General features: G+C 40.9%; 1 protein-coding gene across 1 annotated transcript in view; it reads right to left on the bottom strand.

Moving 5' to 3' along the window:
• The window catches only part of cyfip2 (cytoplasmic FMR1 interacting protein 2), a 162,508-nt gene that overhangs the window by 8,939 nt on the left and 131,422 nt on the right, over nt 1-22,147 (bottom strand). The window contains exons 24-28 of the mRNA XM_060927697.1: nt 19,392-19,522; nt 4,915-4,987; nt 4,717-4,811; nt 3,558-3,796; nt 3,202-3,349 (exon numbers count right to left, since the gene is read on the bottom strand). Of these exons, the coding sequence (XP_060783680.1) occupies nt 3,202-3,349; nt 3,558-3,796; nt 4,717-4,811; nt 4,915-4,987; nt 19,392-19,522 (686 nt within the window). The remainder of the gene's footprint in view (nt 1-3,201; nt 3,350-3,557; nt 3,797-4,716; nt 4,812-4,914; nt 4,988-19,391; nt 19,523-22,147) is intronic.

The raw sequence follows: 22,147 nt of genomic DNA, 5'->3' as shown, positions 1-22,147 counted from the left end.
GGTCAATTGGCAATAGGTCATTAACATGACTGGGTATAAAAAGAGCATCTTGGAGTGGCAGCGGCTCTCAGAAGTAAAGATGGGAAGAGGATCACCAATCCCCCTAAATCTGCACCGAAAAATAGTGGAGCAATATCAGAAAGGAGTTCGACAGTGTAAAATTGCAAAGAGTTTGAACAGTTTGAACAAGAGTTTGCATCATCTACAGTGCATAATATCATAAAAAGATTCAGAGAATCTGGAAGAATCTCTGTGCGTAAGGGTCAAAGCCGGAAAACCATACTGGGTGCCCGTGATCTTCGGGCCCTTAGACGGCACTGCATCACATACAGGCATGCTTCTGTATTGGAAATCACAAAATGGGCTCAGGAATATTTCCACAGAACATTATCTGTGAACACAATTCACCGTGCCATCCGCCGTTGTCAGCTAAAACTCTATGGTTCAAAGAAGAAGCCGTATCTAAACATGATCCAGAAGCGCAGACGTCTTCTCTGGGCCAAGGCTCATTTAAAATGGACTGTGGCAAAGTGGAAAACTGTTCTGTGGTCAGACGAATCAAAATTTGAAGTTCTTTATGGAAATCAGGGACGCCGTGTCATTCGGACTAAAGAGGAGAAGGACGACCCAAGTTGTTATCAGCGCTCCGTTCAGAAGCCTGCATCTCTGATGGTATGGGGTTGCATTAGTGCGTGTGGCATGGGCAGCTTACACATCTGGAAAGACACCATCAATGCTGAAAGGTATATCCAGGTTCTAGAGCAACATATGATCCCATCCAGACGACGTCTCTTTCAGGGAAGACCTTGCATTTTCCAACATGACAATGCCAAACCACATACTGCATCAATTACAGCATCATGGCTGCGTAGAAGAAGGGTCCGGGTACTGAACTGGCCAGCCTGCAGTCCAGATCTTTCACCCATAGAAAACATTTGGCGCATCATAAAACGGAAGATACGACAAAAAAGACCCAAGACAGTTGAGCAACTAGAATCCTACATTAGACAAGAATGGGTTAACATTCCTATCCCTAAACTTGAGCAACTTGTCTCCTCAGTCCCCAGACGTTTACAGACTGTTGTAAAGAGAAAAGGGGATGTCTCACAGTGGTAAAGATGGCCTTGTCCCAACTTTTTTGAGATGTGTTGTTGTCATGAAATTTAAAATCACCTAATTTTTCTCTTTAAATGATACATTTTCTCAGTTCAAATATTTGATATGTCATCTATGTTCTATTCTGAATAAAATATGGAATTTTGAAACTTCCACATCATTGCATTCCGTTTTTATTTACAATTTGTACTTTGTCCCAACTTTTTTGGAATCGGGGTTGTACATAAATTTAAAGAGCGCAGTGCAAAAATCACTAAAGATGTCAATCTTTCAATATGTGTGGGCGAGCTTACCTTGTACAAGAGCGCTCTGAGAGCACAATATCCCCTGCTGGTAACTCGGCCATAACTCTGGTAAAATGTGACTGAACTGAACGAAATTGCAATATGTGTATTACCGACATATAACAAAGAATCCTGTCAAGTTTCATGAAATTCCTCGAAAAATTGTGAAAGGAATTGATTTCAGAAGGTGAGTACCCTTCCCGGGACGGACATCGCCACGACATAATCCCCCTTCGGGCCTTTCAGCCAGCGGGGGATAAAAATAGTGAGAGAAGTTAATTTCAGAAAGCAAGCACACCTTGATGAACTTGCCAAAGTACAAGTTTCTTAATAAGCAAGAGCATAACTCCGGTAAAATTTGCCCAAATTAAACCAAATTTCAATCTGCGTATAACTGTCATATAACAAAGCCTTATGCCAAGTTTGGTGAAATTCCTCCACAAACTGTGAGAGGAGTTGATTTCAGAAGGACGTACACCCTCATGAAATTGTCAAAGTACAAGTTATTTAATCAAGGGTCAAAACTCTGGGAAAATTTTCACAAACGGAATTAAATCGCAATCTGCGTATTACCGTCATATAACAAGGCCTTTTGCCAAGCTTCGAGAAATTCGTCCACAAATTGCGAGAGGAGTTGAGTTCAGAAGGCGAGCACACCTTCATGAAATTGTCAAATTACAAGGTTGTTAATCAAGGGCTGTAACTCTGGTGAAACGTGACTGAATTGAACAAAATAACAATATGTGTAATACCGACATATAACAAGGCCTAGTTTCGTGAAATTCCTCCATGAATTGTAAGAGGAGTTGATTTCAGAAGGAAAACACACTCTCATGAAATTGGCAAATTATAATTTTGTCAATCAAGGGCTGTAACTCTGGTAACATGTGACCGAATTTAACGAAATTACAATAGGCATACTACTGACATATACCAAAGCATCCTACCAAGTTTCATGAAGTTCCTCCAAAAATTGTGAGAGGAGTTGATTTCAGAAGGTGAGCACCCTTCCCGGGACGGATGGACAGACAGACATCGCCACGACACAATCCCCCTTCGGGCCTTTCAGCCAGTGGGGAATAAAAATTAGATTTCACCTCCAACCTATTGTTGTCAATCTCCCGTTTAAAAAATAAAATAAAATACAAGCCCGAGAAAAACTTAACTTACCCCGGTCTTTCCAACAGCTAGAATAGAAACGGCCCTGGTCTAACTAACGTTTGATGTAAAACGCGGTATCGTTCTGTGTTCGGTCCATAAATCGACGGGAAATTCAGATTCCTTCACTTCCCAGATTCTTCTCGACGCTGTTCGATTGTAAATCGAGTTTTGTGTTGAAGTAAAGGCTAAAGGGAGTCCTGATATCTCTTTTGAATAATTCCATGCTAAAATAACCTTCAGTAAGCTCAAACTAAAGAGGTTTATTTTAGCTTGACGGTGCACAGGGAGCCCAAAACCAAGTCCTTCTGATTAGATGCTGGAGTGGAGCCGAAATTTTATATGTGATGGAGAAGCCGAGCTGGATCTGTACAAATATGTGAATTGTGCTAATTTGGTTGGTATAAACCTGTATTAAGTCCAGTTTGATAAGTCAGTAACTAAGAAAAAATACAGGCTAAGAAAAAGTGAAGAATACTTTACTGAACTTTATTTTCAAGGAAAAAAGTGGAGAATATTTTTCAGAACCCAGTGGGAACCCTGAATACACTGTTATTACGTCTTGGCTATATAGCCCACAATATCACCTTAATAACGCCACAAGGTCAGAGAAGACACCTACGATGTTCTTGATGACACTCACCACATTCTTGATGATCTCGTCCTTGCCATCCTGTCTCTGGACCTTCAGTAGATGGTAACAGAAGTCAAAGAGGTCGAAGCGCCGCTGCTGGCCTAACAGCACGATGATGGCACAGCCAGCCCAGTTCAGTCCATCTCCAAAACACTGCCTAAACACAAACAGAGTTGCACCGGAGTATGCTCAGTAGACTCAAGATAGACCACCGTAATATTCCTAACACCTCTCTCACACAAAAGATCACTGTAAGAAATATCGGGTATATCATGTGGAACACTCGCTAATAAACTAATAATAGTCTGTAATACTTCACGGTTTTTGTGTTTGTACCTTTGTCAATGCTAATTTAAATGACCTACTCTGCGGTGAACTCATGTGTGCCCACTGGGATGCAGTAGACAAACTGCATGGCACTCCAGAGCCGGTGGAACTCCATGCACTCGTCCACGTGCATGACACCGTTGCTGGGTGGTGGCCCGCGCCACACGCTGTCCTGCAGAAAGCTGCGGATGCGTGTGAGGATGACCTCAAACATTGACAACCCGCAGCACAGCCTCTCCTTTGTCAGCAGGTCTCCCTCTCGTGCTATAGCAATTTGCTGTCAGGAAGATTGCCATATAAATACAAGCAGCTTGATTTTTTTTGTATCACATATATCATTTCCCATGCTGAGTGACATCCAGGGTTGTAGTACTCGAGTCCGACTCGTGCCGTAATTTTAAGGACTCGTGACTCGGACTTGGACTCGTGCATTAACTGCATTCGGACTCGTAAATTGGAGACGAGGAGTCTGATTTTTTTCTTTATTTTAATTTTGCACTAATTTCACGCAAGAGTGTCACACCTGCGCACCTTGGCGCGTGCATCAGAGACTCTCGGGTGCACTCCGGACAGCGCGCATGCCAAGCGGACTCTCGCACGCATGCCGTAAACAACTCGCACCTTGCACAGGATTAAGGCGCAATCAGCATGCCAATATAAAAACTGTGAAAACACATTTACTTTGCGAAGTATTGAGTTGCGTTGCTGACACATTACCGAGCCTTATTTCCTTCCTTGTTTGTTTTCCTGTTTCTCGTCTTTGATTCTGCCAAGTCTATGATAGCCTGTTTGTGCCTCACTCGACCTGTTGCCTGTTTCACGGTTTTACAATTTTGCCTGCCGTTCTGGATTGTTCACCTGTCTTCACTTGTATTAATAAACACGCCTTCTGCACTTACATCCGTCTCACAACCATCACTGACAGAATACTTCGCACTCCCTGACTAAGAGAATGCACATTCACCTGTTCATACGTCATGTTCAGGAACAAACTAATGTTAATGGTGCTGAAACAGCCACCGTCAAATGGTGCGGTTGGAGTCTTGTTCTCGGATTCAACTAGAAATTTTCTTTAATGGCTTGGACTTGACTCGGACTTGAACACTGGGGACTCGAGCTTGAGTGGCTCGACTACAACACTGGTGACGTCACAATGCCAGACCCATTATAAGCTCTGAACCAATGTTTGTCTCTCACCTGTGGAGTGCCAAGTCTCTCAATAAGAGGAACCAAGTGCAGAGGAGCATACTTCGCCTCCAGCCTCTTCATCCTGACCTCCAACCTTTCACCCTCTACACACCAAGCAATAGCATGGGATAAGGCTCAGCATTCTAAGCTGCTTTTACTGATCTCAGCAAGACGACAGTGTAATTATTCATCTGTTTTGTTCTTCACCTTTGATGTAGACTCTGGGGAGAATGTTCTGGAATGGAGCTGCATGAAGGAGGTCACAGACTTCTTCCTGGGACTAAAATGAAAACAAACCGCCAAAGAAACCAAGTGAGCAACAAAACTGCTTAGCAAAAGGTGAAATCCTGGTTCCATTGTGAAAGTAAAGAAATCACACAAGCAGCAGTGCAGAAATTGGATCTACTGTACGTATGATGTAAAATCCATGGAGGATGCAGAGGACAAAACTTGGCTTTAAACCCTAATTACAGTCCAGCTTGTTAAAAAACTATATCATACAACCTGTCATACACTCAGCTGCCAGTTTATGAGCTACTTTATAGCGATACTCACTGATCATACTATCAGGTACACCTTCAACATAAGCCACTGTGCAGTAAATAATACAGTAGTCCATCTGTTGCAGCCTCTACACCAGCCATCCTTGTTAACCCTCTGGGGTCTGAGGGTATTTTCTGGCACTCTAATGATTTTGTTGTCAATTTCAACAAACCTAAGCAGTATTTTCAAAGTCATATGACTTTTTTTGTATTCAGCACAAGTTCAGCTACAATAATATCTACAGTGGATTTAAAAAGTGTACACACCCTGTTAAAATGGTACGTTTTTCTGATGTTAAAAAAAAAAAAATTGAGACCACGATAAATAATTTCAAAACTTTTCCCACCTTTAATGTGATCTATAACTTGTACAATTCAATTGATAAACAAACAAATCTGTTAGGGGGAAAAACATCCATCCATTATCTGTAGCCGCTTATCCTGTTCTACAGGGTCGCAGGCAAGCTGGAGCCTATCCCAGCTGACTACGGGCGAAAGGCGGGGTACACCCTGGACAAGTCGCCAGGTCATCACAGGGCTGACACGTAGACACAGACAACCATTCACATTCACACCTACAGTCAATTTAGAGCCACCAGTTAACCTAACCTGCATGTCTTTGGACTGTGGGGGAAACCGGGGCACCCGGAGGAAACCCACACGGACACGGGGAGAACATGCAAACTCCGCACAGAAAGGTCCTCGCCGGCCTCTGGGCTCGAACCCAGGACCTTCTTGCTGTGAGGCGACAGCGCTAACCACTACACCACCATGCCACCCCAGGGAAAAGCATAAAAATTTTTTTTTAATGTGCAATAAGCTGGTTGTATAAGTGTGCACACCCTTAAAATAATACTTTGTTGAAGCACCTTTTGATTTAATTACAGCATTCAGTCTTTTTGGGTTGGAGTCTACCGACTTGCCACATCTAGACTTGGCAATATTTACCCACTCTTCCTTGTAAAAGCGCTCCAAATCTGTCAGACTGCGAGGGCATCTCTTGTGCACAGCCCTCTTCAGGTCACCCCACAGATTTTCAATTGGATTTAGGTCTCTGCTCTGGCTGGGCCATTCCAAAACTTTTTGGGGTCATTGTCATGCTGAAAGACGAAATTCCTCTTCATCTTCAGCTTTCTAGCAGACACCTGAAGGTTTTGGGCCAAAATTGACTGGTATTTAGAACTGTTCATAATTCCGTCCACCTTGACTAAAGCCCCTGTTCCAGTAACCCCAAAACATGATGCTGCCACCACCATGCTTCACCGTGGGTATGGTGTACTTTTGGTGATAAGCAGTGTTGTTTTTGCACCAAACATACCTTTTGGAATTGTCGCCAAAAAGTTCAACCTTGGTTTCATCAGACCATGACACATTTTCCCACATGCTTTTGGGAGAGTTGATGTATTTTTTTTTTCAAAATGTAGCCGGGCCTGGATGTTTTTCTTTGTAAGAAAAAGCTTCTGTCTTGCGACCCTACTTCATAGTCCAGACATATGGAGAATACGGGAGATTGTTGTCACATGTAGTACACAACTAGTACTTGCCAGAAATTCCTGCAGCTCCTTCAGTGTTGCTGTCGGCCTCTTGGCAGCCTCCCTGACCGGTTTTCGTCTTGTCTTTTCATCAATTTTGGAGGGACGTCCAGTTCTCGGTAATGTCACTATTGTCCCATATTTTCTCCACTTCTTGATGACTGTCTTCACTGTGCTCCATGGTATATCTAATGCTGTGGAAATGTTTTTGTCCCCTTCTCCTGACTGATACCTTTCAGCAATGAGATCCCTCTGATGCTTTGTAAGCTCTCTGTGAACCCTGGCTTTTGCTGGAGGATGCAACTGAGTAAATGTCTGAACTTTATTTGGGGTTAATCAGAGTCATTTTAATTGATGGCAGGTGTGAACCCAAAAAGACTGAATGCTGTAATTAAATCAAAAGGTGCTTCAACAAAGTATTAGTTTAAGGGTGTAAACACTTATGCAACCAGCTTATTGTACATTTTTTATTTTTTATGTTTTTTCCCCTAACAGATTTTTTATGATTTTCAATTGAATTGTACAGGTTATAGGTCACATTAAAAGGTGGGAAAAATTTTGAAATAGTTTATCGTGGTCTCTTTTTTTTTTACATCAGAAAAACCTATCCTTTTAATGGGGTGTGTACACGTTTTATATCCACTGTATGTTGTATGTATGTCATGATTGTACTTAAAAAATAACAGATAAATGAAGATGCTGTAAAAAGCAGTTTTAGAACTGTGTTGGAATGTGTGAAAAACATGACCTTACCCATTGTGACGAACAGTTTTGGTCACTTGAGGTGATTCTGTTCAGTCTTAGGAATGTATCAAGCACAAAAACTTAAATCTGTTCCACTGATTTGGACAATTAACTGGCCATCAAAAAATTTACACTACCGTTCAAAAGTTTGGGATCACTTTGAAATGTCCTTATTTTTGAAAGAAAAGCACTGTTCTTTTCAATGAAGATCACTTTAAACTAATCAGAAATACACTCTATACATTGCTAATGTGGTAAATAACTATTCTAGCTAAATTCTACTAAATGTCTGGTTTTTGGTGCAATATCTACATAGGTGTATAGAGGCCCATTTCCAGCAACTATCACTCCAGTGTTCTAATGGTACAATGTGTTTGCTCATTGCCTCAGAAGGCTAATGGATGATTAGAAAACCCTTGTACAATCATGTTAGCACAGCTGAAAACAGTTGAGCTCTTTAGAGAAGCTATAAAACTGACCTTCCTTTGAGCAGATTGAGTTTCTGGAGCATCACATTTGTGGGGTCGATTAAATGCTCAAAATGGCCAGAAAAAAATGTCTTGACTATATTTTCTATTCATTTTACAACTTATGGTGGTAAATAAAAGTGTGACTTTTCATGGAAAACACAAAATTGTCTGGGTGACCCCAAACTTTTGAACGATAGCGTATGTCCTGTTGTTTTGGGATAAAGGGTCGGCAGTGGGAGGGGTATTCAATGAGAAGGGTAAAAAAAATTCCATTCCATTCAATGAGAAGAGTGAAAACCCCTCCCACTGCCAACTCTTAATCCCATCAGGTCAAGTGATCAAAACAGTTTGTCACGATGGGTAAGGTCATGTTTTTTCACACATTCCAACACAGTTCTAAACCTGCTTTTTACAACAGCTTAATTTATCTGGTATTTGACTTTATTTTGCTATTTGACTCTGTTCAGTGTGTCTTCAAATTAACTCTTGGACTATTTTACTCAGTTCAGAGCCACAACCAACTCTGTTACACAACTGCTCTGTAATTTTGCTCCCACTCCAACTTTTACTCTCTAAACTCAAAATAGAGCAAAATTAACTCTTTTTGAGGAAAATACTTTTAACTCTGGGAAAATTGCTCACTCATTTATCCTGTGTATGCACTACAGCACATGCATATCAACCGATCTGCTCATCATAAATAGAAGAAATATTTACACTTACTCGAGCTGATCTTCGGCTGGATCGAGTCGAAGTAAAAAAAAAGTCACCCCTTTTCACCAGCGTCGCAGTTCTCAAGATTGAATTGAATCGCTGTCCTGAATCATGAATTGACTCATAAATTGAATCGCTGTGCTGAAACTGAATCGCTGTCCTGAATCATCCGAAGCGTATAAAATCCGTATGCCATCTCGCAACAAGTTTTACCTCCAAATAGCCTAAACTATGGCCAACAGATTTTATCCTGCTTACGGTGGGCGTTCCCAACACGAAAGAGAAACCAATCGAAAGTGAAAGAGTGAAAGTCATTATCATGTCATTACCATGGGAATAGTCTTTTATGAATGTGTAAGTAGGCACTCAGCACTCAGACTCTGGTGTGACTGAGTGAGGTGACAAGTTTTCTGTTTCACCTAATTTAGGTAATTTAAAAATATAACATTATTTAGCAGTGGGCACGCAGGAAAGTGTAAAGTATAAAGTTTCTGTCAATATGTTTCTCATGCTTGTATGATAAAAACTCGAAGATATTTAACTAAATACATGACCTACTCATTCTAAACCTGCCGAGCTTCGCTGGCGAAGAAGTTCTCGACCCCAGAGGGTTAAAGTAGTACCATCAGACCATCAGTGAGTAGATGTTATTTATTTAGGTGGCGTTTCAGTGACAATACTTAGTAGTTGCATGTTGGTGTATATATAGTGATCTCATGCACACAAGTGGATCAGACACAAATGCTGCTGGAGATTTTAGGTGCTGTACATTCTTACACTTTATTTCACACAAACTCTGTTAGTACCTCATGCCATGGAGGTGTACAGTTAGAGACTGTAGCTCATTTTTCTCCATGCATAATTTGTGTTGATCATCCTCGAACGCCAGTGTTAATTTCTGAGCAGAGTAATGGTCCTATGGGGGACCATTTCGACTGATGCTTGTTGTAGAGAGGGGCTGACACACTGTCGCAGCAGATGGGCTATAGTCGGCAATGATATACTTGCGAAGAGCAACTTGAAAGGGGACATATTATGAAAAATGTCATTCTTTATACATTTGGGTATGTTGAGTGCATACCAACTCACAAACTCTGAAATAAGACACCCAGTCAGTTTCTTTTGCGCTGCTTATTTCAGAAAACAAGGGCTTCAACAAGCCATTCATACTTGGCTCCCCTTTCTATAACACAAGGGGAGCTCATGAGCATTATGTCGCCCCTTCTTTTGAATATCTCCACTCATGGCTTGAGAACTGCCTTTGTGAATGAATATTCATGAGGCAAGTGCTACCTGATTGGCCAGCAGAAAGGGGATGAGGTGTGCTATGGCTCAGTATCATTTAAAGGAACAGGCACTCAAATGGACCTTTTTGAACAGGGCTGTTTAGACAGGCTGAGAAGGGAACTGTGGTGCTTTATCCTTGTGGTATTTTAGCCAAAGCATGTCAAAGATATTTCGGTAAGGCCTCAGGGAACTGTGTCAACTTGTGGAAAAGGGAATAATATGTCACCTTTATAGTAGCTCTACGTGTTATAATCGTAGTGTGTAGAAACAATCCGGGTATACCTAATAAATTAACAAGTTGGTGCATATGAGCTATACATATTATGCCATGATTAGATTAAGAAATGTGACCGTGTCTTGCAAAAGTATTCATCCCCCTTGGTGTTTGTCCTGTTTCGTCGCATTACAAGCTGGAATTAAAATGGATTTTTGAAGGGTTAGCACCATTTGATTTACACAACATGCCTACCACTTTAAAGGTGCAAATTGTTGTTTTATTGTGACACAAACAATAATTAAGATGAAAAAACAGAAATCTGGAGTGTGCATAGGTATTCACCCCCCAAAGTCAATACTTTGTAGAGCCACCTTTTGCTACAATTACAGCTGCAAGCCTCTTGGGGTATGTCTCTATTAGCTTAGCACATCTGGCCACTGGGATTTTTGCCCATTCCTCAAGGCAAAACTGCTCCAACTCCTTCAAGTTAGATGGGTTGTGTTGGTGTACAGCAATCTTCAAGTTATGCCACAGATTCTCAATTGGATTGAGGTCTGGGCTTTGATTAGGCCAGGGGTGGGCAATTATTTTTTCCATGGGGCCACATGAGAAACAGAAAATTTTGTGGCGGGACGGACCAAAAGGCTGAATTAAATTCTGCATAATATTAATTGTATTTCTTTATATAAAGCAGTAAATAACATTGTTTTTACAAGCTGCTAAGACTGGTACGAGTATGGAAAAAACGAGGTTGCCTTACAAAAAATATCATTTATTGAATCAAATTTCCCAAAACAATGATTAACAAAATGTGAACGTTTGTACCATTTTTTTCAGTCACATTCACCCCAAAACACAATAAAGACATCACAATATTGTCTTTCTACTCCAAATATCAAGCAAGATACATCATATTATAATAATGATGCCCACATTTGTAGTCTAATCACCTCATTTGGTGTTTTTCAGTTTTTCGGATCTGCTCTCCGCAAACTAAACACACGGCTTTATCTCTGACTTCAGTAAATAAATACTTAGCAGTCCATGTTTTGTTGAAAGCCCTGCATTCGGCATCTACCTTTCTTCTTTTTGTGGACATTTTGGGGGCTAAAGTCTTCTTGTGACCTGCTCGCAACAACGTCGATTCGGTGTAGGAATCAGATCTATAGATCGGCTCGGGCGCCTGCTGGTGACGTCACACTATGTGATTGGCTGGACCGTTTGAAGGATGACGTACAAGTTTGTGGTTGGTCTGGACAAATTACGGAAGTAGTTATCGCGGGATTAGGTTTCGTGGGATTTCATGTCATGTTTATGTCGCGCGCACTGCGTTTTTGTTGAACACAACTTCAAAATAAAAGCAATGCACATTCAGAAAAGAAAAAAAAGAAGAAACCGGCTGTACAAATCGCGATTCAGTCCATGCATGAGGAAAAATTAGAAAATACGTTTATTTTGTAATTTCTAATTAACCTTACGCGGGCCGGTCAGAATGAACTAAAGGGCCGGATGCGGCCCGCGGGCCGTAAAATGCCCAGGTCTGGATTAGGCCATTCCAAGACATTTAAATGTTTCCCTTTAAACTACTCCAGTGTAGCTTTAGCAGTATATTTAGGGTCATTGTCCTGCTAGACCGTGAACCTTCATCCCAGTCTCAAACCTCTGGCTGACTCAAACAGGTTTTCCTCCAGAACTGCCCTGTATTTAGTGCCATCCATCTTTACTTCAATCCTGACCAGCTTTCCTGTCCCTGCAGATGAAAAATATCCCCACAGCATGATGCTGCCACCACCATGCTTCACTGTAGGAATGGCGTTCTCAGGGTGTTGGGTTTGCACCACACATGGCATTTCCCATGATGGCCAAAAAGATCAATTTTAGTCTCATTTGACCAGAGAATCTTCTTCCATGTGTTTGGGGAGTCTGCCACATGTGGTTGGGCAAACTCCAGACGGGTTTTCTTATTGTTTTCTTTTTTCTGGCCACTCTTCCATAAAGCCCCACTCTGTGGAGTGTACGGCTTAAAGTGGTCCTATGGACAGATACTCCCATCTCCGCTGTAGATCTTTGCAGCTCCTTCAGTGTTATCTTTGGTGTCTTTGTTGCATCTCTGATTAATGCCCTCCTTGCCCGGTCTGTGAGTTTTGGTGGGCAGCCTTCTCTTGTCAGGTTTGTAGTGGTGACATATTCTTTCCATTTTGCTATAATGGATTTAATGGTGCTCTGTGGGATATTCAAAGTTTGGGATATTTTTTATAACCCAACCCTGACCTATACTTCTCCACAACTTTGTCTCTGACCTGTTTGGAGGCTCCTTGGTTTTCATGTTGCTTGCTTAGTAGTGTTGCAGAGTCAGGGACCTTCCAGAACAGGTTGATTTATACAGACATCATGTGACAGATCATGTGACACTTTGATTGCACACAGGTGGATCTTAATCAACTAATTATGTGACTTATGAAGTGAATTGATTGGACCAGCTCTTATTTCAGGGTTTCATATGAAAGAGGGTGAATACCTATGCACACTCCAGATTTGTTTTTTTTCATCTTAATTATTGTTTGTGTCACAATAAAACAACAATTTGCACCTTTAAAGTCGTAGGCATGTTGTGTAAATCAAATGGTGTTAACAATCCAACAATCCATTTCAATTCCAGCTTGTAATGCGACAAAACATTACCAAGGGGGATAAATACCCGTACTTTTGGAAGACACTGTATTTCATTGCATGGCTTCGGGAACTTGAGCAGTGATTAAAACACACTATCTCTCACAGACAGGCAGAAACATTAGTTGGTACATAAGAACAAACTTGATATCATAGCATAAAGTCACAGCATAAAATACAAAATGTATGCAGTCGGAGATAATGGACCCTGGAATAAAGTACACGATGTGATTAGTTTTTGTGAAATGAGGGCATACTGACTTCGTCATGTCACTTCAAACACAATAATCAACCCAAGCAATGAAGAGATTTGCGCCCTGTGCAGAACGGTGTCAATGAGAGATCAGCGTGCTGTGATCAGCTGTCACAAAGTGCACTTCAAAAAAAGATACATTTATAACACGGAAATTAAAGGCAAGCATCAGAACATTACAACTGATTGAATAGCAAAGTGCATGAATGTAGGATCAGTGCATCAGAGCAAGACATTCACGAGCAGCCAGAAAGTGTTCCATATTGCCATGGATTCAGAGAACATGGGAGAAGAATTTCTCTTTATTTTGTGGTATGTGGGGCTGGTTTCAAAAATGATCGGCACCGCTGCAACTCATGTGTGACACCTGTGTTGGAGTGAATAACAGTACTGAATCTCTAACTGTAATGTCTAACAAGGCTGAAGACACTTGTCCAGGGACTGGGATGCACTCCTGTATACACAACATTCTAATCGCCGCTATATTGTCAGGTTTGCGTGTGTGTGTGTGTGTGTGTGTGTGTGGTCTCCCATCTTCGATTCAGACCAACTTTGAAACTCAACAACAACAACAACATGAACCAAATCAAATGTCCAAATGTAAAACTAAGACCTTTGGGCTATTTTTTTCTCTGCTTTACCATCTTTATTTGTCACGTACACATTTCAGTGAATTTTTTTTTCCTTTGCACATTCCAGTTTGCTAAGAATACGTCTCCTCAGAAGCAGATAGGGTTAAGGTGCTTGTGCAAGGAGCTTCTGATCAGTAGCCCAGAACCTTAACCATCCAAGCCGCATTTTGACCAACAGGAAACGGGTTCTTGAATCGGTTCCATTCAGGATTCTTTGAACCTTGGTGCCAGCTAGTGAACCAGCCCATGTTTTCACCAGGTTTGAGCAGAACCATTGTACCACCCCAATTCCATAAATTTGGGACACTGTGTAAAACGTTAATAAAAAACAAAATGATTTGCAAATCATGTAGACCCCATATTTCATTGAAAATAGTACAAAGACAACATTATCAAATGCTGAAACTGAGGAATTTTATTGTTTTTCGAAAAATATGTGCTCATTTTGAATTTGATGTCAGCGACACATTTCAAAAAAGTTGGGACACTGGCAACAAAAGACTGAAAAAGTTGTGTAATGCTACAAAACTAATGTGGTTAATTGGCAACAGGTCAGTAACATGATTGGGTATAAAAAGAGCATCTCAGAGAGGTGGAGTCTCTCAGAAGTAAAGATGGGGAGGGGTTCACCACTCTGTGAAAGACTGTGTGGGCAAACAGTGCAATGATTTAAGAATAATGTTCCTCAATGTAAAATTGCAAATAATTTGAGAATCACATCATCTATGGTACATAATATCATTAAAAGATTCAGAGACTCTGGAGAAATCTCCGTATGCGAGAGACAAGGCTGAAAACTGACATTAGATGCCTGTGATGTTCAGGCCCTCAGGTGACACTGCATTAAAAGCAGACATGTGTCTGTAGTGGAAATCACTGTATGGGCTCAGGAACACTTCAGAAAGCCATCGTCTGTGAAAACAGTTCATTACTGCATCCACAAATGCAAGTTAAAGCCAAATATAAACAATATTCAGAAACACCGCCACCTTCTCTGGGCCTGAGCTCATTTATGATGAACTGAGGTGAAGTGGAAAATTGTCCTGAGGTCTGACGCATCAAAATTAGAAATTCTTTTTCGAAATCATCACGTCCTCCAGGCTAAAGAGGAAAGGGACCATCCAGCTTGTTATCAGTGCTCAGTTCAAAAGCCAGCATCTGTGATGGTATGAGGGTGCATTAGTGCACATGACATGGGTAGCTTGTACATCTGGGAAGGCATCATTAATGCTGAATGATGTTTCAGAGCAATATGCTGCCATCTAGTTAAAATCTTTTTTCAGGGAAGGTCTTCCTTCTTTCAGCAAGACAATGCCAAACTGCTTTCTGCACATATTAAAGCTGCATGGCTCTGTGGTTAAAGAGTCCAGGTGCTAAACTGGCCTGCCTGCAGTCCAGACCTGTCTCCCATTTAAAACATTTGGCGCGTTATGTAGTGCAATATACAGTGGTGCTTGAAAGTTTGTGAACCCTTTAGAATTTTCTATATTTCTGCATAAATATGACCTAAAACATCATCAGATTTTCACACAAGTCCTAAAAGTAGATAAAGAGAACCCAGTTAAACAAATGAGACAAAAATATTATACTTGGTCATTTATGTATTGAGGAAAATGATCCAATATTACATATCTGTGAGTGGCAAAAGTATGTGAACCTCTAGGATGAGCAGTTAATTTGAAGGTGAAATTAGAGTCAGGTGTTTTCAATCAATGGGATGAGAATCAGGTGTGAGTGGGCACCCTGTTTTATTTAAAGAACAGGGCTCTATCAAAGTCTGAGCTTTACAACACATGTTTGTGGAAGTGTATCATGGCACGAACAAAGGAGATTTCTGAGGACCTCAGAAAAAGCATTGTTGATGCTCATCAGGCTGGAAAAGGTTACAAAACTATCTCTAAAGAGTTTGGACTCCATCAATACACAGTCAGACATATTGTGTACAAATGGAGGAAATTCAAGACCATTGTTACCTTCCCCAGGAGTGGTCAACCAACAAAGATCACTCCAAGAGTAAGGTGTGTAATCGTCAGCGAGGTCACAAAGGACCCCAGGGTAACTTCTAAGCAACTGAAGGCCTCTCTCACTTTGGCTAATGTTAATGTTCATGAGTCCACCATCAGGAGAACACTGAACAACAATGGTGTGCATGGCAGGTTTGCAAGGAGAAAGCCACTGCTCTCCAAAAAGAACATTGCTGCTGGTCTGCAGTTTGCTACAGATCACGTGGACAAGCCAGAAGGCTATTGGAAAAATGTTTTGTGGACGGATGAGACTAAAATAGAACTTTTTGGTTGAAATGAGAAGCGTTATGTTTGGAGAAAGGAAAACACTGCATTCCAGCATAAGAACCTTATCCCATCTGTGAAACATGGTGGTGGTAGTATCATGGTTTGGGCCTGTTTTGCTGCATCTGGGCCAGGACAGCTTGCCATCATTGATGGAACAATGAATTCTGAATTATACCAGCGAATTCTAAAGGAAAATGTCAGGACATCTGTCCATGAACTGAATCTCAAGAGAAGGTGAGTCATGCAGCAAGACAATGACCCTAAGCACACAAGTTGTTCTACCAAAGAATGGTTAAAGAAGAATAAAGTTAATGTTTTGGAATGGCCAAGTCAAAGTCCTGACCTTAATCCAATGGAAATGTTGTGGAAAGACCTGAAGCGAGCAGTTCATGTGAGGAAACCCACCAACATCCCAGAGTTGAAGCTGTTCTGTACAGAGAAATGGGCTAAAATTCCTCCAAGCCGGTGTGCAGGACTGATCAACAGTTACCGGAAATGTTTAGTTGCAGTTATTGCTGCACAAGGGGGTCACACCAGATACTGAAAGCAAAGGTTCACATACTTTTGCCACTCACAGATATGTAATACTGGATCCTTTTCCTAAATAAATGACCAAGTATAATATTTTTGTCTCATTTGTTTAACTGGGTTCTCTTTATCTACTTTTAGGACTTGTGTGAAAATCTGATGATGTTTTAAGTCATATTTATGCAGAAATCTAGAAAATTCTAAAGGGTTCACAAACTTTCAAGCACCACTGTATGACAAAGGAGACCCTGAACTGTTGATCAACTGAAATTGTATATCAGGCAAGAATGGGACAACATTTCTCTTTCAAAACTACAGCAATTGGTCTCCTCAGTTCTCAAACGTTTACAGAGGGTTGTTAAAAATAGAGGTGATGCAACACAGTGGTGAACATGCCCCTGTCCTAACTTTTCTGAAACGTCTTGCTGACATCAATTTCACAAATGTGCATATATTTTTCAAAAAACAAGAAAATTTCTCAGTTCCAATATTTGATATGTTTGTGGCAGTGGGGGTGTGGTCAAGCCTCAGTTTGTAAATGGAGGGCAGGGCCAGAGAAGGTGAATGGCAAAGTGATCACACCTGTTGTCAATTGATGTGGTGTGTATGTGTGTTTGTTTCAGTGATGATAGAGCAGTGAAAAGGAGGGGCACTGATTACCTGCGAGCTTTTGACTGTCATTTCTTATATTTGTTTTCGTTGTATTTTTTCTGAAGCTGTATCCTTTTCTGTTGCCTTCTCCATTGCTACGCTCTGCTTCCTCCCCAAACTGATCACACACCCACTGATGATGGAAAAGCCAGTTATATTTTGGTTCCAGCTGAGAACCAACTTTTCAAGTTCTGAACCAATTTCTTTTTGGTCAAAATGTTCTGAATGGTTCAAAATTTTGTGTGCGAACCAGAATGGAACCCGTTCCCTGCTGATGGAAAAGAGGTACCACTGTGCCACCACAGCCCTAGCTTTTTTTTTTTTTTCATTTTTTTGTTCCGGTTGATCTTGCAGCAGTGCTCTGAATCCTAACAAACGTATAGCTGCCAGAGATTTCTCTCTCCTATTGGACATGCGAGACTGCCTCAGCGCTTTCTGTCTTTTATTATGTTCTGCCCCAAAATTAGACGTGTTTTTTTCATCATTTAGTGAGCAAAGCATCCAGAAATGGAAGCTCATTTCGGTTTTTATAATCACCATCGTGTAACAATTGTTGCAACCCTTGTTGAACAACACGGAGCTAACTTTGCTTCATCAGCTGTCTAGGGATTGTGATCATCTTACCTTTGAATCCATGGCAGAATAGGACACCAGGAATAATATGTAAAATGAAACAAAGCGACAGCGACCAGAGACGGTGTGCTATTGGCCTTTGTGTGGTTTTGTTATAAGAGTTAGACCTAATTCCTTACCACCTTTGGTTGTTGCCAGCGTGTAATGAGAAATAAAGTTGTGTTTTAGAGGCATATGGCAGCACTATCTTCTACTGACAAATCACTGGCATCCACACAGTAATGAGACACACACACACACAGAAATTAATCATTGTACACATTGTCCAGACTGACAATTATGTACAATGCATCAGGACAAAAATACTGATTTTCAGCTCAAAACAAAGGAAAAAAACACTCAGTCCAGGACGGGGAACTGGTCCTGTAGTCTGGGAATTTCCCTTTAGCACTCAGAGTAGCTTACAGGACTTATGAAAACCCACTAACACGTGAAATCCTCGGACAGAAAACAGTATTGGCTAAGAGCTGCCAAGAATTTCAGTCTCCTACAAAGCTATAAGAAACTCTCCCACAAAAGACAATCGATTTTTTTTTTTGTGGAAATAATGTGCGGAGTTAGATGGCACCGAAACATAAATGTGTCAAACAGACTGCATATTGCAATGAGTCAGAGAAAGACAGGGGAACTTAAAAAGAAGGAAAAACAGACACAGAAACACGACAAAATAGAGCCGGGTGATACAAGGAAAAAAAAATAATGATGATGCATTTTGAAAAGAATTTCCTATGGAACGTTTATCATGAAAATATTACACTGTCGAAAATCCAGGGTTAGACAACAATATATTTACAAAAAAGCTTTATGTCTAAAAATAGTAATAAAAAAAAAGAAGTGCTGTGTAAGATTTCAGAGAAACCTATAATAATAAATACTAACCAGAAAAGTTAGGCTATATTCTAAAATGCAATAAGAACAAAAATCTGTTTGTTTGGCTTTTTTAAAAATTCATGTGAACCTTTATTTCACTGACAAATATACAAAGCAAAGATTTTCAAGAAATAAAATCTTGCACTGAGAAATGTTCTTTCTGAATTGGCTAACAATTCTGTCACAAATCGTGGCACAAAGGGATTAACCATGACCTATCCTTGCTTGCAAAGACGGAGCCTTTGGTGCTGCTCCTTTTATACTTAATCATGTTACCAGTTAACCTGCTTATTGTGGAATCTTTCAAAATGGTGTTATTTGAATATCGTGTAAACTTTTCAGTCTTATTCTGCCTCTGTCCCAACTTTTTTGAGTGCGTTTCAGGCATCAAATTCTAACTTCATTTATATTTACAAAATACAATTAAGTTGGTCAGTAAAACTTGAAAATCGTTTCTTTGTACTTCTGTCGGCTAAATAAAGGCTCACGTGAATTGACAAATCACAGATTTTTGTTTTTAGTGCATTTGGGAAAATATACCAACTTTTCTGGAAATGGGGTTCGTATAATAATTGAATATTTTGCACAATCTAGTCCTGAGCCTAAGAAACAGGAACAAAGTGAAAGGTACAGAACGTGTAGTTTCCTACCAGAGCTTGCTCAATAAGGAGGCAGAAGAGGATTGCGTTCCCAACCTCCCTTAGGCTCTGAAACACATCAGTCTTCAGCTCAGCGTATTCAATTATATCCTTGAGCTGGTGATGGAAAAACTCCAGGATACCTAGAAAACGCACACCTCATGATAAATAACGAGAACTGTAAAGGACACAAGAAAATTAATTTTAAGAGATCACAAGTCCATACTAGCTTCTGCTTTAAAAACAAACAAACAAACAAACAAACATACGTGCTCTGAGAGCACAATATCCCCGGCCGTAACTCTTGTAAAATGCGACTGAATTGAACGAAATTGCAATATGCGTTACCGACATATAACAAAGAATCCTGCCAAGTTTTGTGAAATTCCTCCAAAAATTGTGAGAGGAGTTGATGTCAGAAGGTGAGTACCCTTCCCGGGATGGAGAGACAAACATCGCCATGACATAATCCCCCTTTGGGCCTTTCAGTCAGCGGGGGATAAAAATTGTGAAGGAAGTTGATTTCAGAAAGCAAGCACACCTTGATGAAATTGCCAAAGTACAAGTTTGTTAATAATCAAGGGCATAACTCTGGTAAAATTTGCCCAAATTAAACAAAACTTCAATCTGCGTATAACTGTCATATAACAAAGCCTTATGCCAAGTTTGGTGAAATTCCTCCACAAACTGTGAGAGGAGTTGATTTCAGAAGAACGTACACCTTCATGAAATTGTCAAAGTACAAGTTATTTAATCAAGGGTCAAAACTCTGGGAAAATTTTCACAAACGGAATTAAATCGCAATCTGCGTATTACAGTCATATAACAAGGCCTTTTGCCAAGCTTCGAGAAATTCGTTCAAAAATTGCGAGAGGAGTTGAGTTCAGAAAGCGAGCACACCTTCATGAAATTGTCAAAGTACAAGGTTGTTAATCAAGGGCTGTAACTCTGGTAAAATGCCACCCAATTGAACAAAATAACAAGATGTGTAATACCGACATGTAACAAAGAATCCTGCCATGTTTTGTGAAATTCCTCCAAAAATTATGAGAAGAGTTGATTTCAGAAGGTGAGTACCCTTCCCGGGACGGACGGACGGACAGATGGACATCGCCATGACATAATCCCCTTCAGGCCTTTCGGCCAGTAGGGGATAATAAAAAATAAAAAAAAACCCGGAAATGTACTGAAAGCTGCATTATTCAAGAATTGTTGTTTTTTTTTTGCTCCTGGGCTCCCCCGACAGTTGCGGAGTGTAATTCACTTTTATGCCACTGACATAAATACAACCTGTGCATTGGGCTCCTCTCATGGACAGCTGTATACATACATTTGTTGAGAAACCGAAGGACCATGACCAACAATGCAGAGTAATATTACAGGGTGTTGCACAACTACAAGCCAGGGGAAGCCATGGCTTAATGGTTAGAGAAGCAGATTTGGGACCAAAAGGTTGTTGAGTCAATCCCCAGCAGGAAAAGCTGAAGTGCCCTGGAACATGGCACTTAACCCCCAACTGCTCGCCAGGCTGCTCTGGGTGTGTTTACGTTGCTGTGTATAAGCGTGTCTGCTAAATGCCAGTAATGTAAAATGTGAAAGACACATGAATCAAACCATGTACAAGGTTATGCTGGAAGAAAACTTGCTTCTTTCTGCTCTGACAGTGTTCCCTAACTCTGAGGATTGGGTTCTCCAGCAGGACAATGCTCCATGCCACACAGCCAGGTCATTCAAGGTGTGGCTGGAGGACCACAAGATCAAGACCCTGTCATGACCAGCCCAGCCTCCAGACCTGACCCTTATTGAAAACCTCTGGAATGTGATCAAGAGGAAGATGGACGGTCACAAACCATCAAACAAAGCTGAGCTGATTGAATTTTTGCCCCAGGAGTGACATAAAGTCACCCAAGAGCAACGTGAAAGACTGGTGGAGAGCATGCCAAGACGCATGAAAGCTGTGATTAAATGTCAGGGTTATTCCACCAAATATTGATTTCTGAACTCATCCGAAGTTCAAGCATGAGTACAGGTAGTCGTCGACTTACGACCTATGCGACTTATGACCGATCGACTTTACGACCGACTGGCAAGTGTTTCCCAGCTGAGCTAGCTTAGCGTACGACAGTTTCCGCCCCAGCTCCCGGCAGCGCCCAGCATCCAGCCAGTGTTGCCAGATACTGCTGACGGTTTCCAGCCCAAAATATGTTCAAAACCCGCCAAAATGCACTTAAAACCGCCCAATCTGGCAACACTGCATCCAGCCTCTTCTGTTATGTGTGCAGTGTTTCGCTGGACGAACAGCAAGCGAGCTACAGCGCGCGTACGGCTTAACCAGATCTTGTGCTATAACGTGCGCAGCTGGTAATCAAAGTAACTTTCACTTTTCTGTTCTGTTACACTGTTCTGTGTCCCATGTCCAAAATGAAAAGTTAGTTTTCAGCTGTTCAGCTAAAAAAAATGCAATTAAAACGATTGTGTTGTTGAAATGATGTGTTTGCAATTTATTTATAATCAAAAACTGATACAGGTGGATGAAAGAGTGATAGTGTGATAAAAAAGTACTATACTAGTACTACTGAGTGATAAGAAGTCCTAGTGAATGCTTGATAAGTAGACAATAATAAATAATTAGGTGTATTTTTCAGCGCCTGGAAACTGGGTGTTTGCACTATGGCTCAAAATAATATACCGGCAAGAAATAAAAGCTACGGGGTGATGTGGCTAAGGCGCCATACCATAAATTTGGGGACCTGGGTTCGATTCCGACC

The sequence above is a fragment of the Neoarius graeffei genome, chromosome 8 (assembly GCF_027579695.1).
Source record: "Neoarius graeffei isolate fNeoGra1 chromosome 8, fNeoGra1.pri, whole genome shotgun sequence".
NCBI classification, from domain to species: Eukaryota; Metazoa; Chordata; class Actinopteri; order Siluriformes; family Ariidae; genus Neoarius; species Neoarius graeffei.
This window is presented reverse-complemented; position numbering and strand designations above follow the sequence as displayed.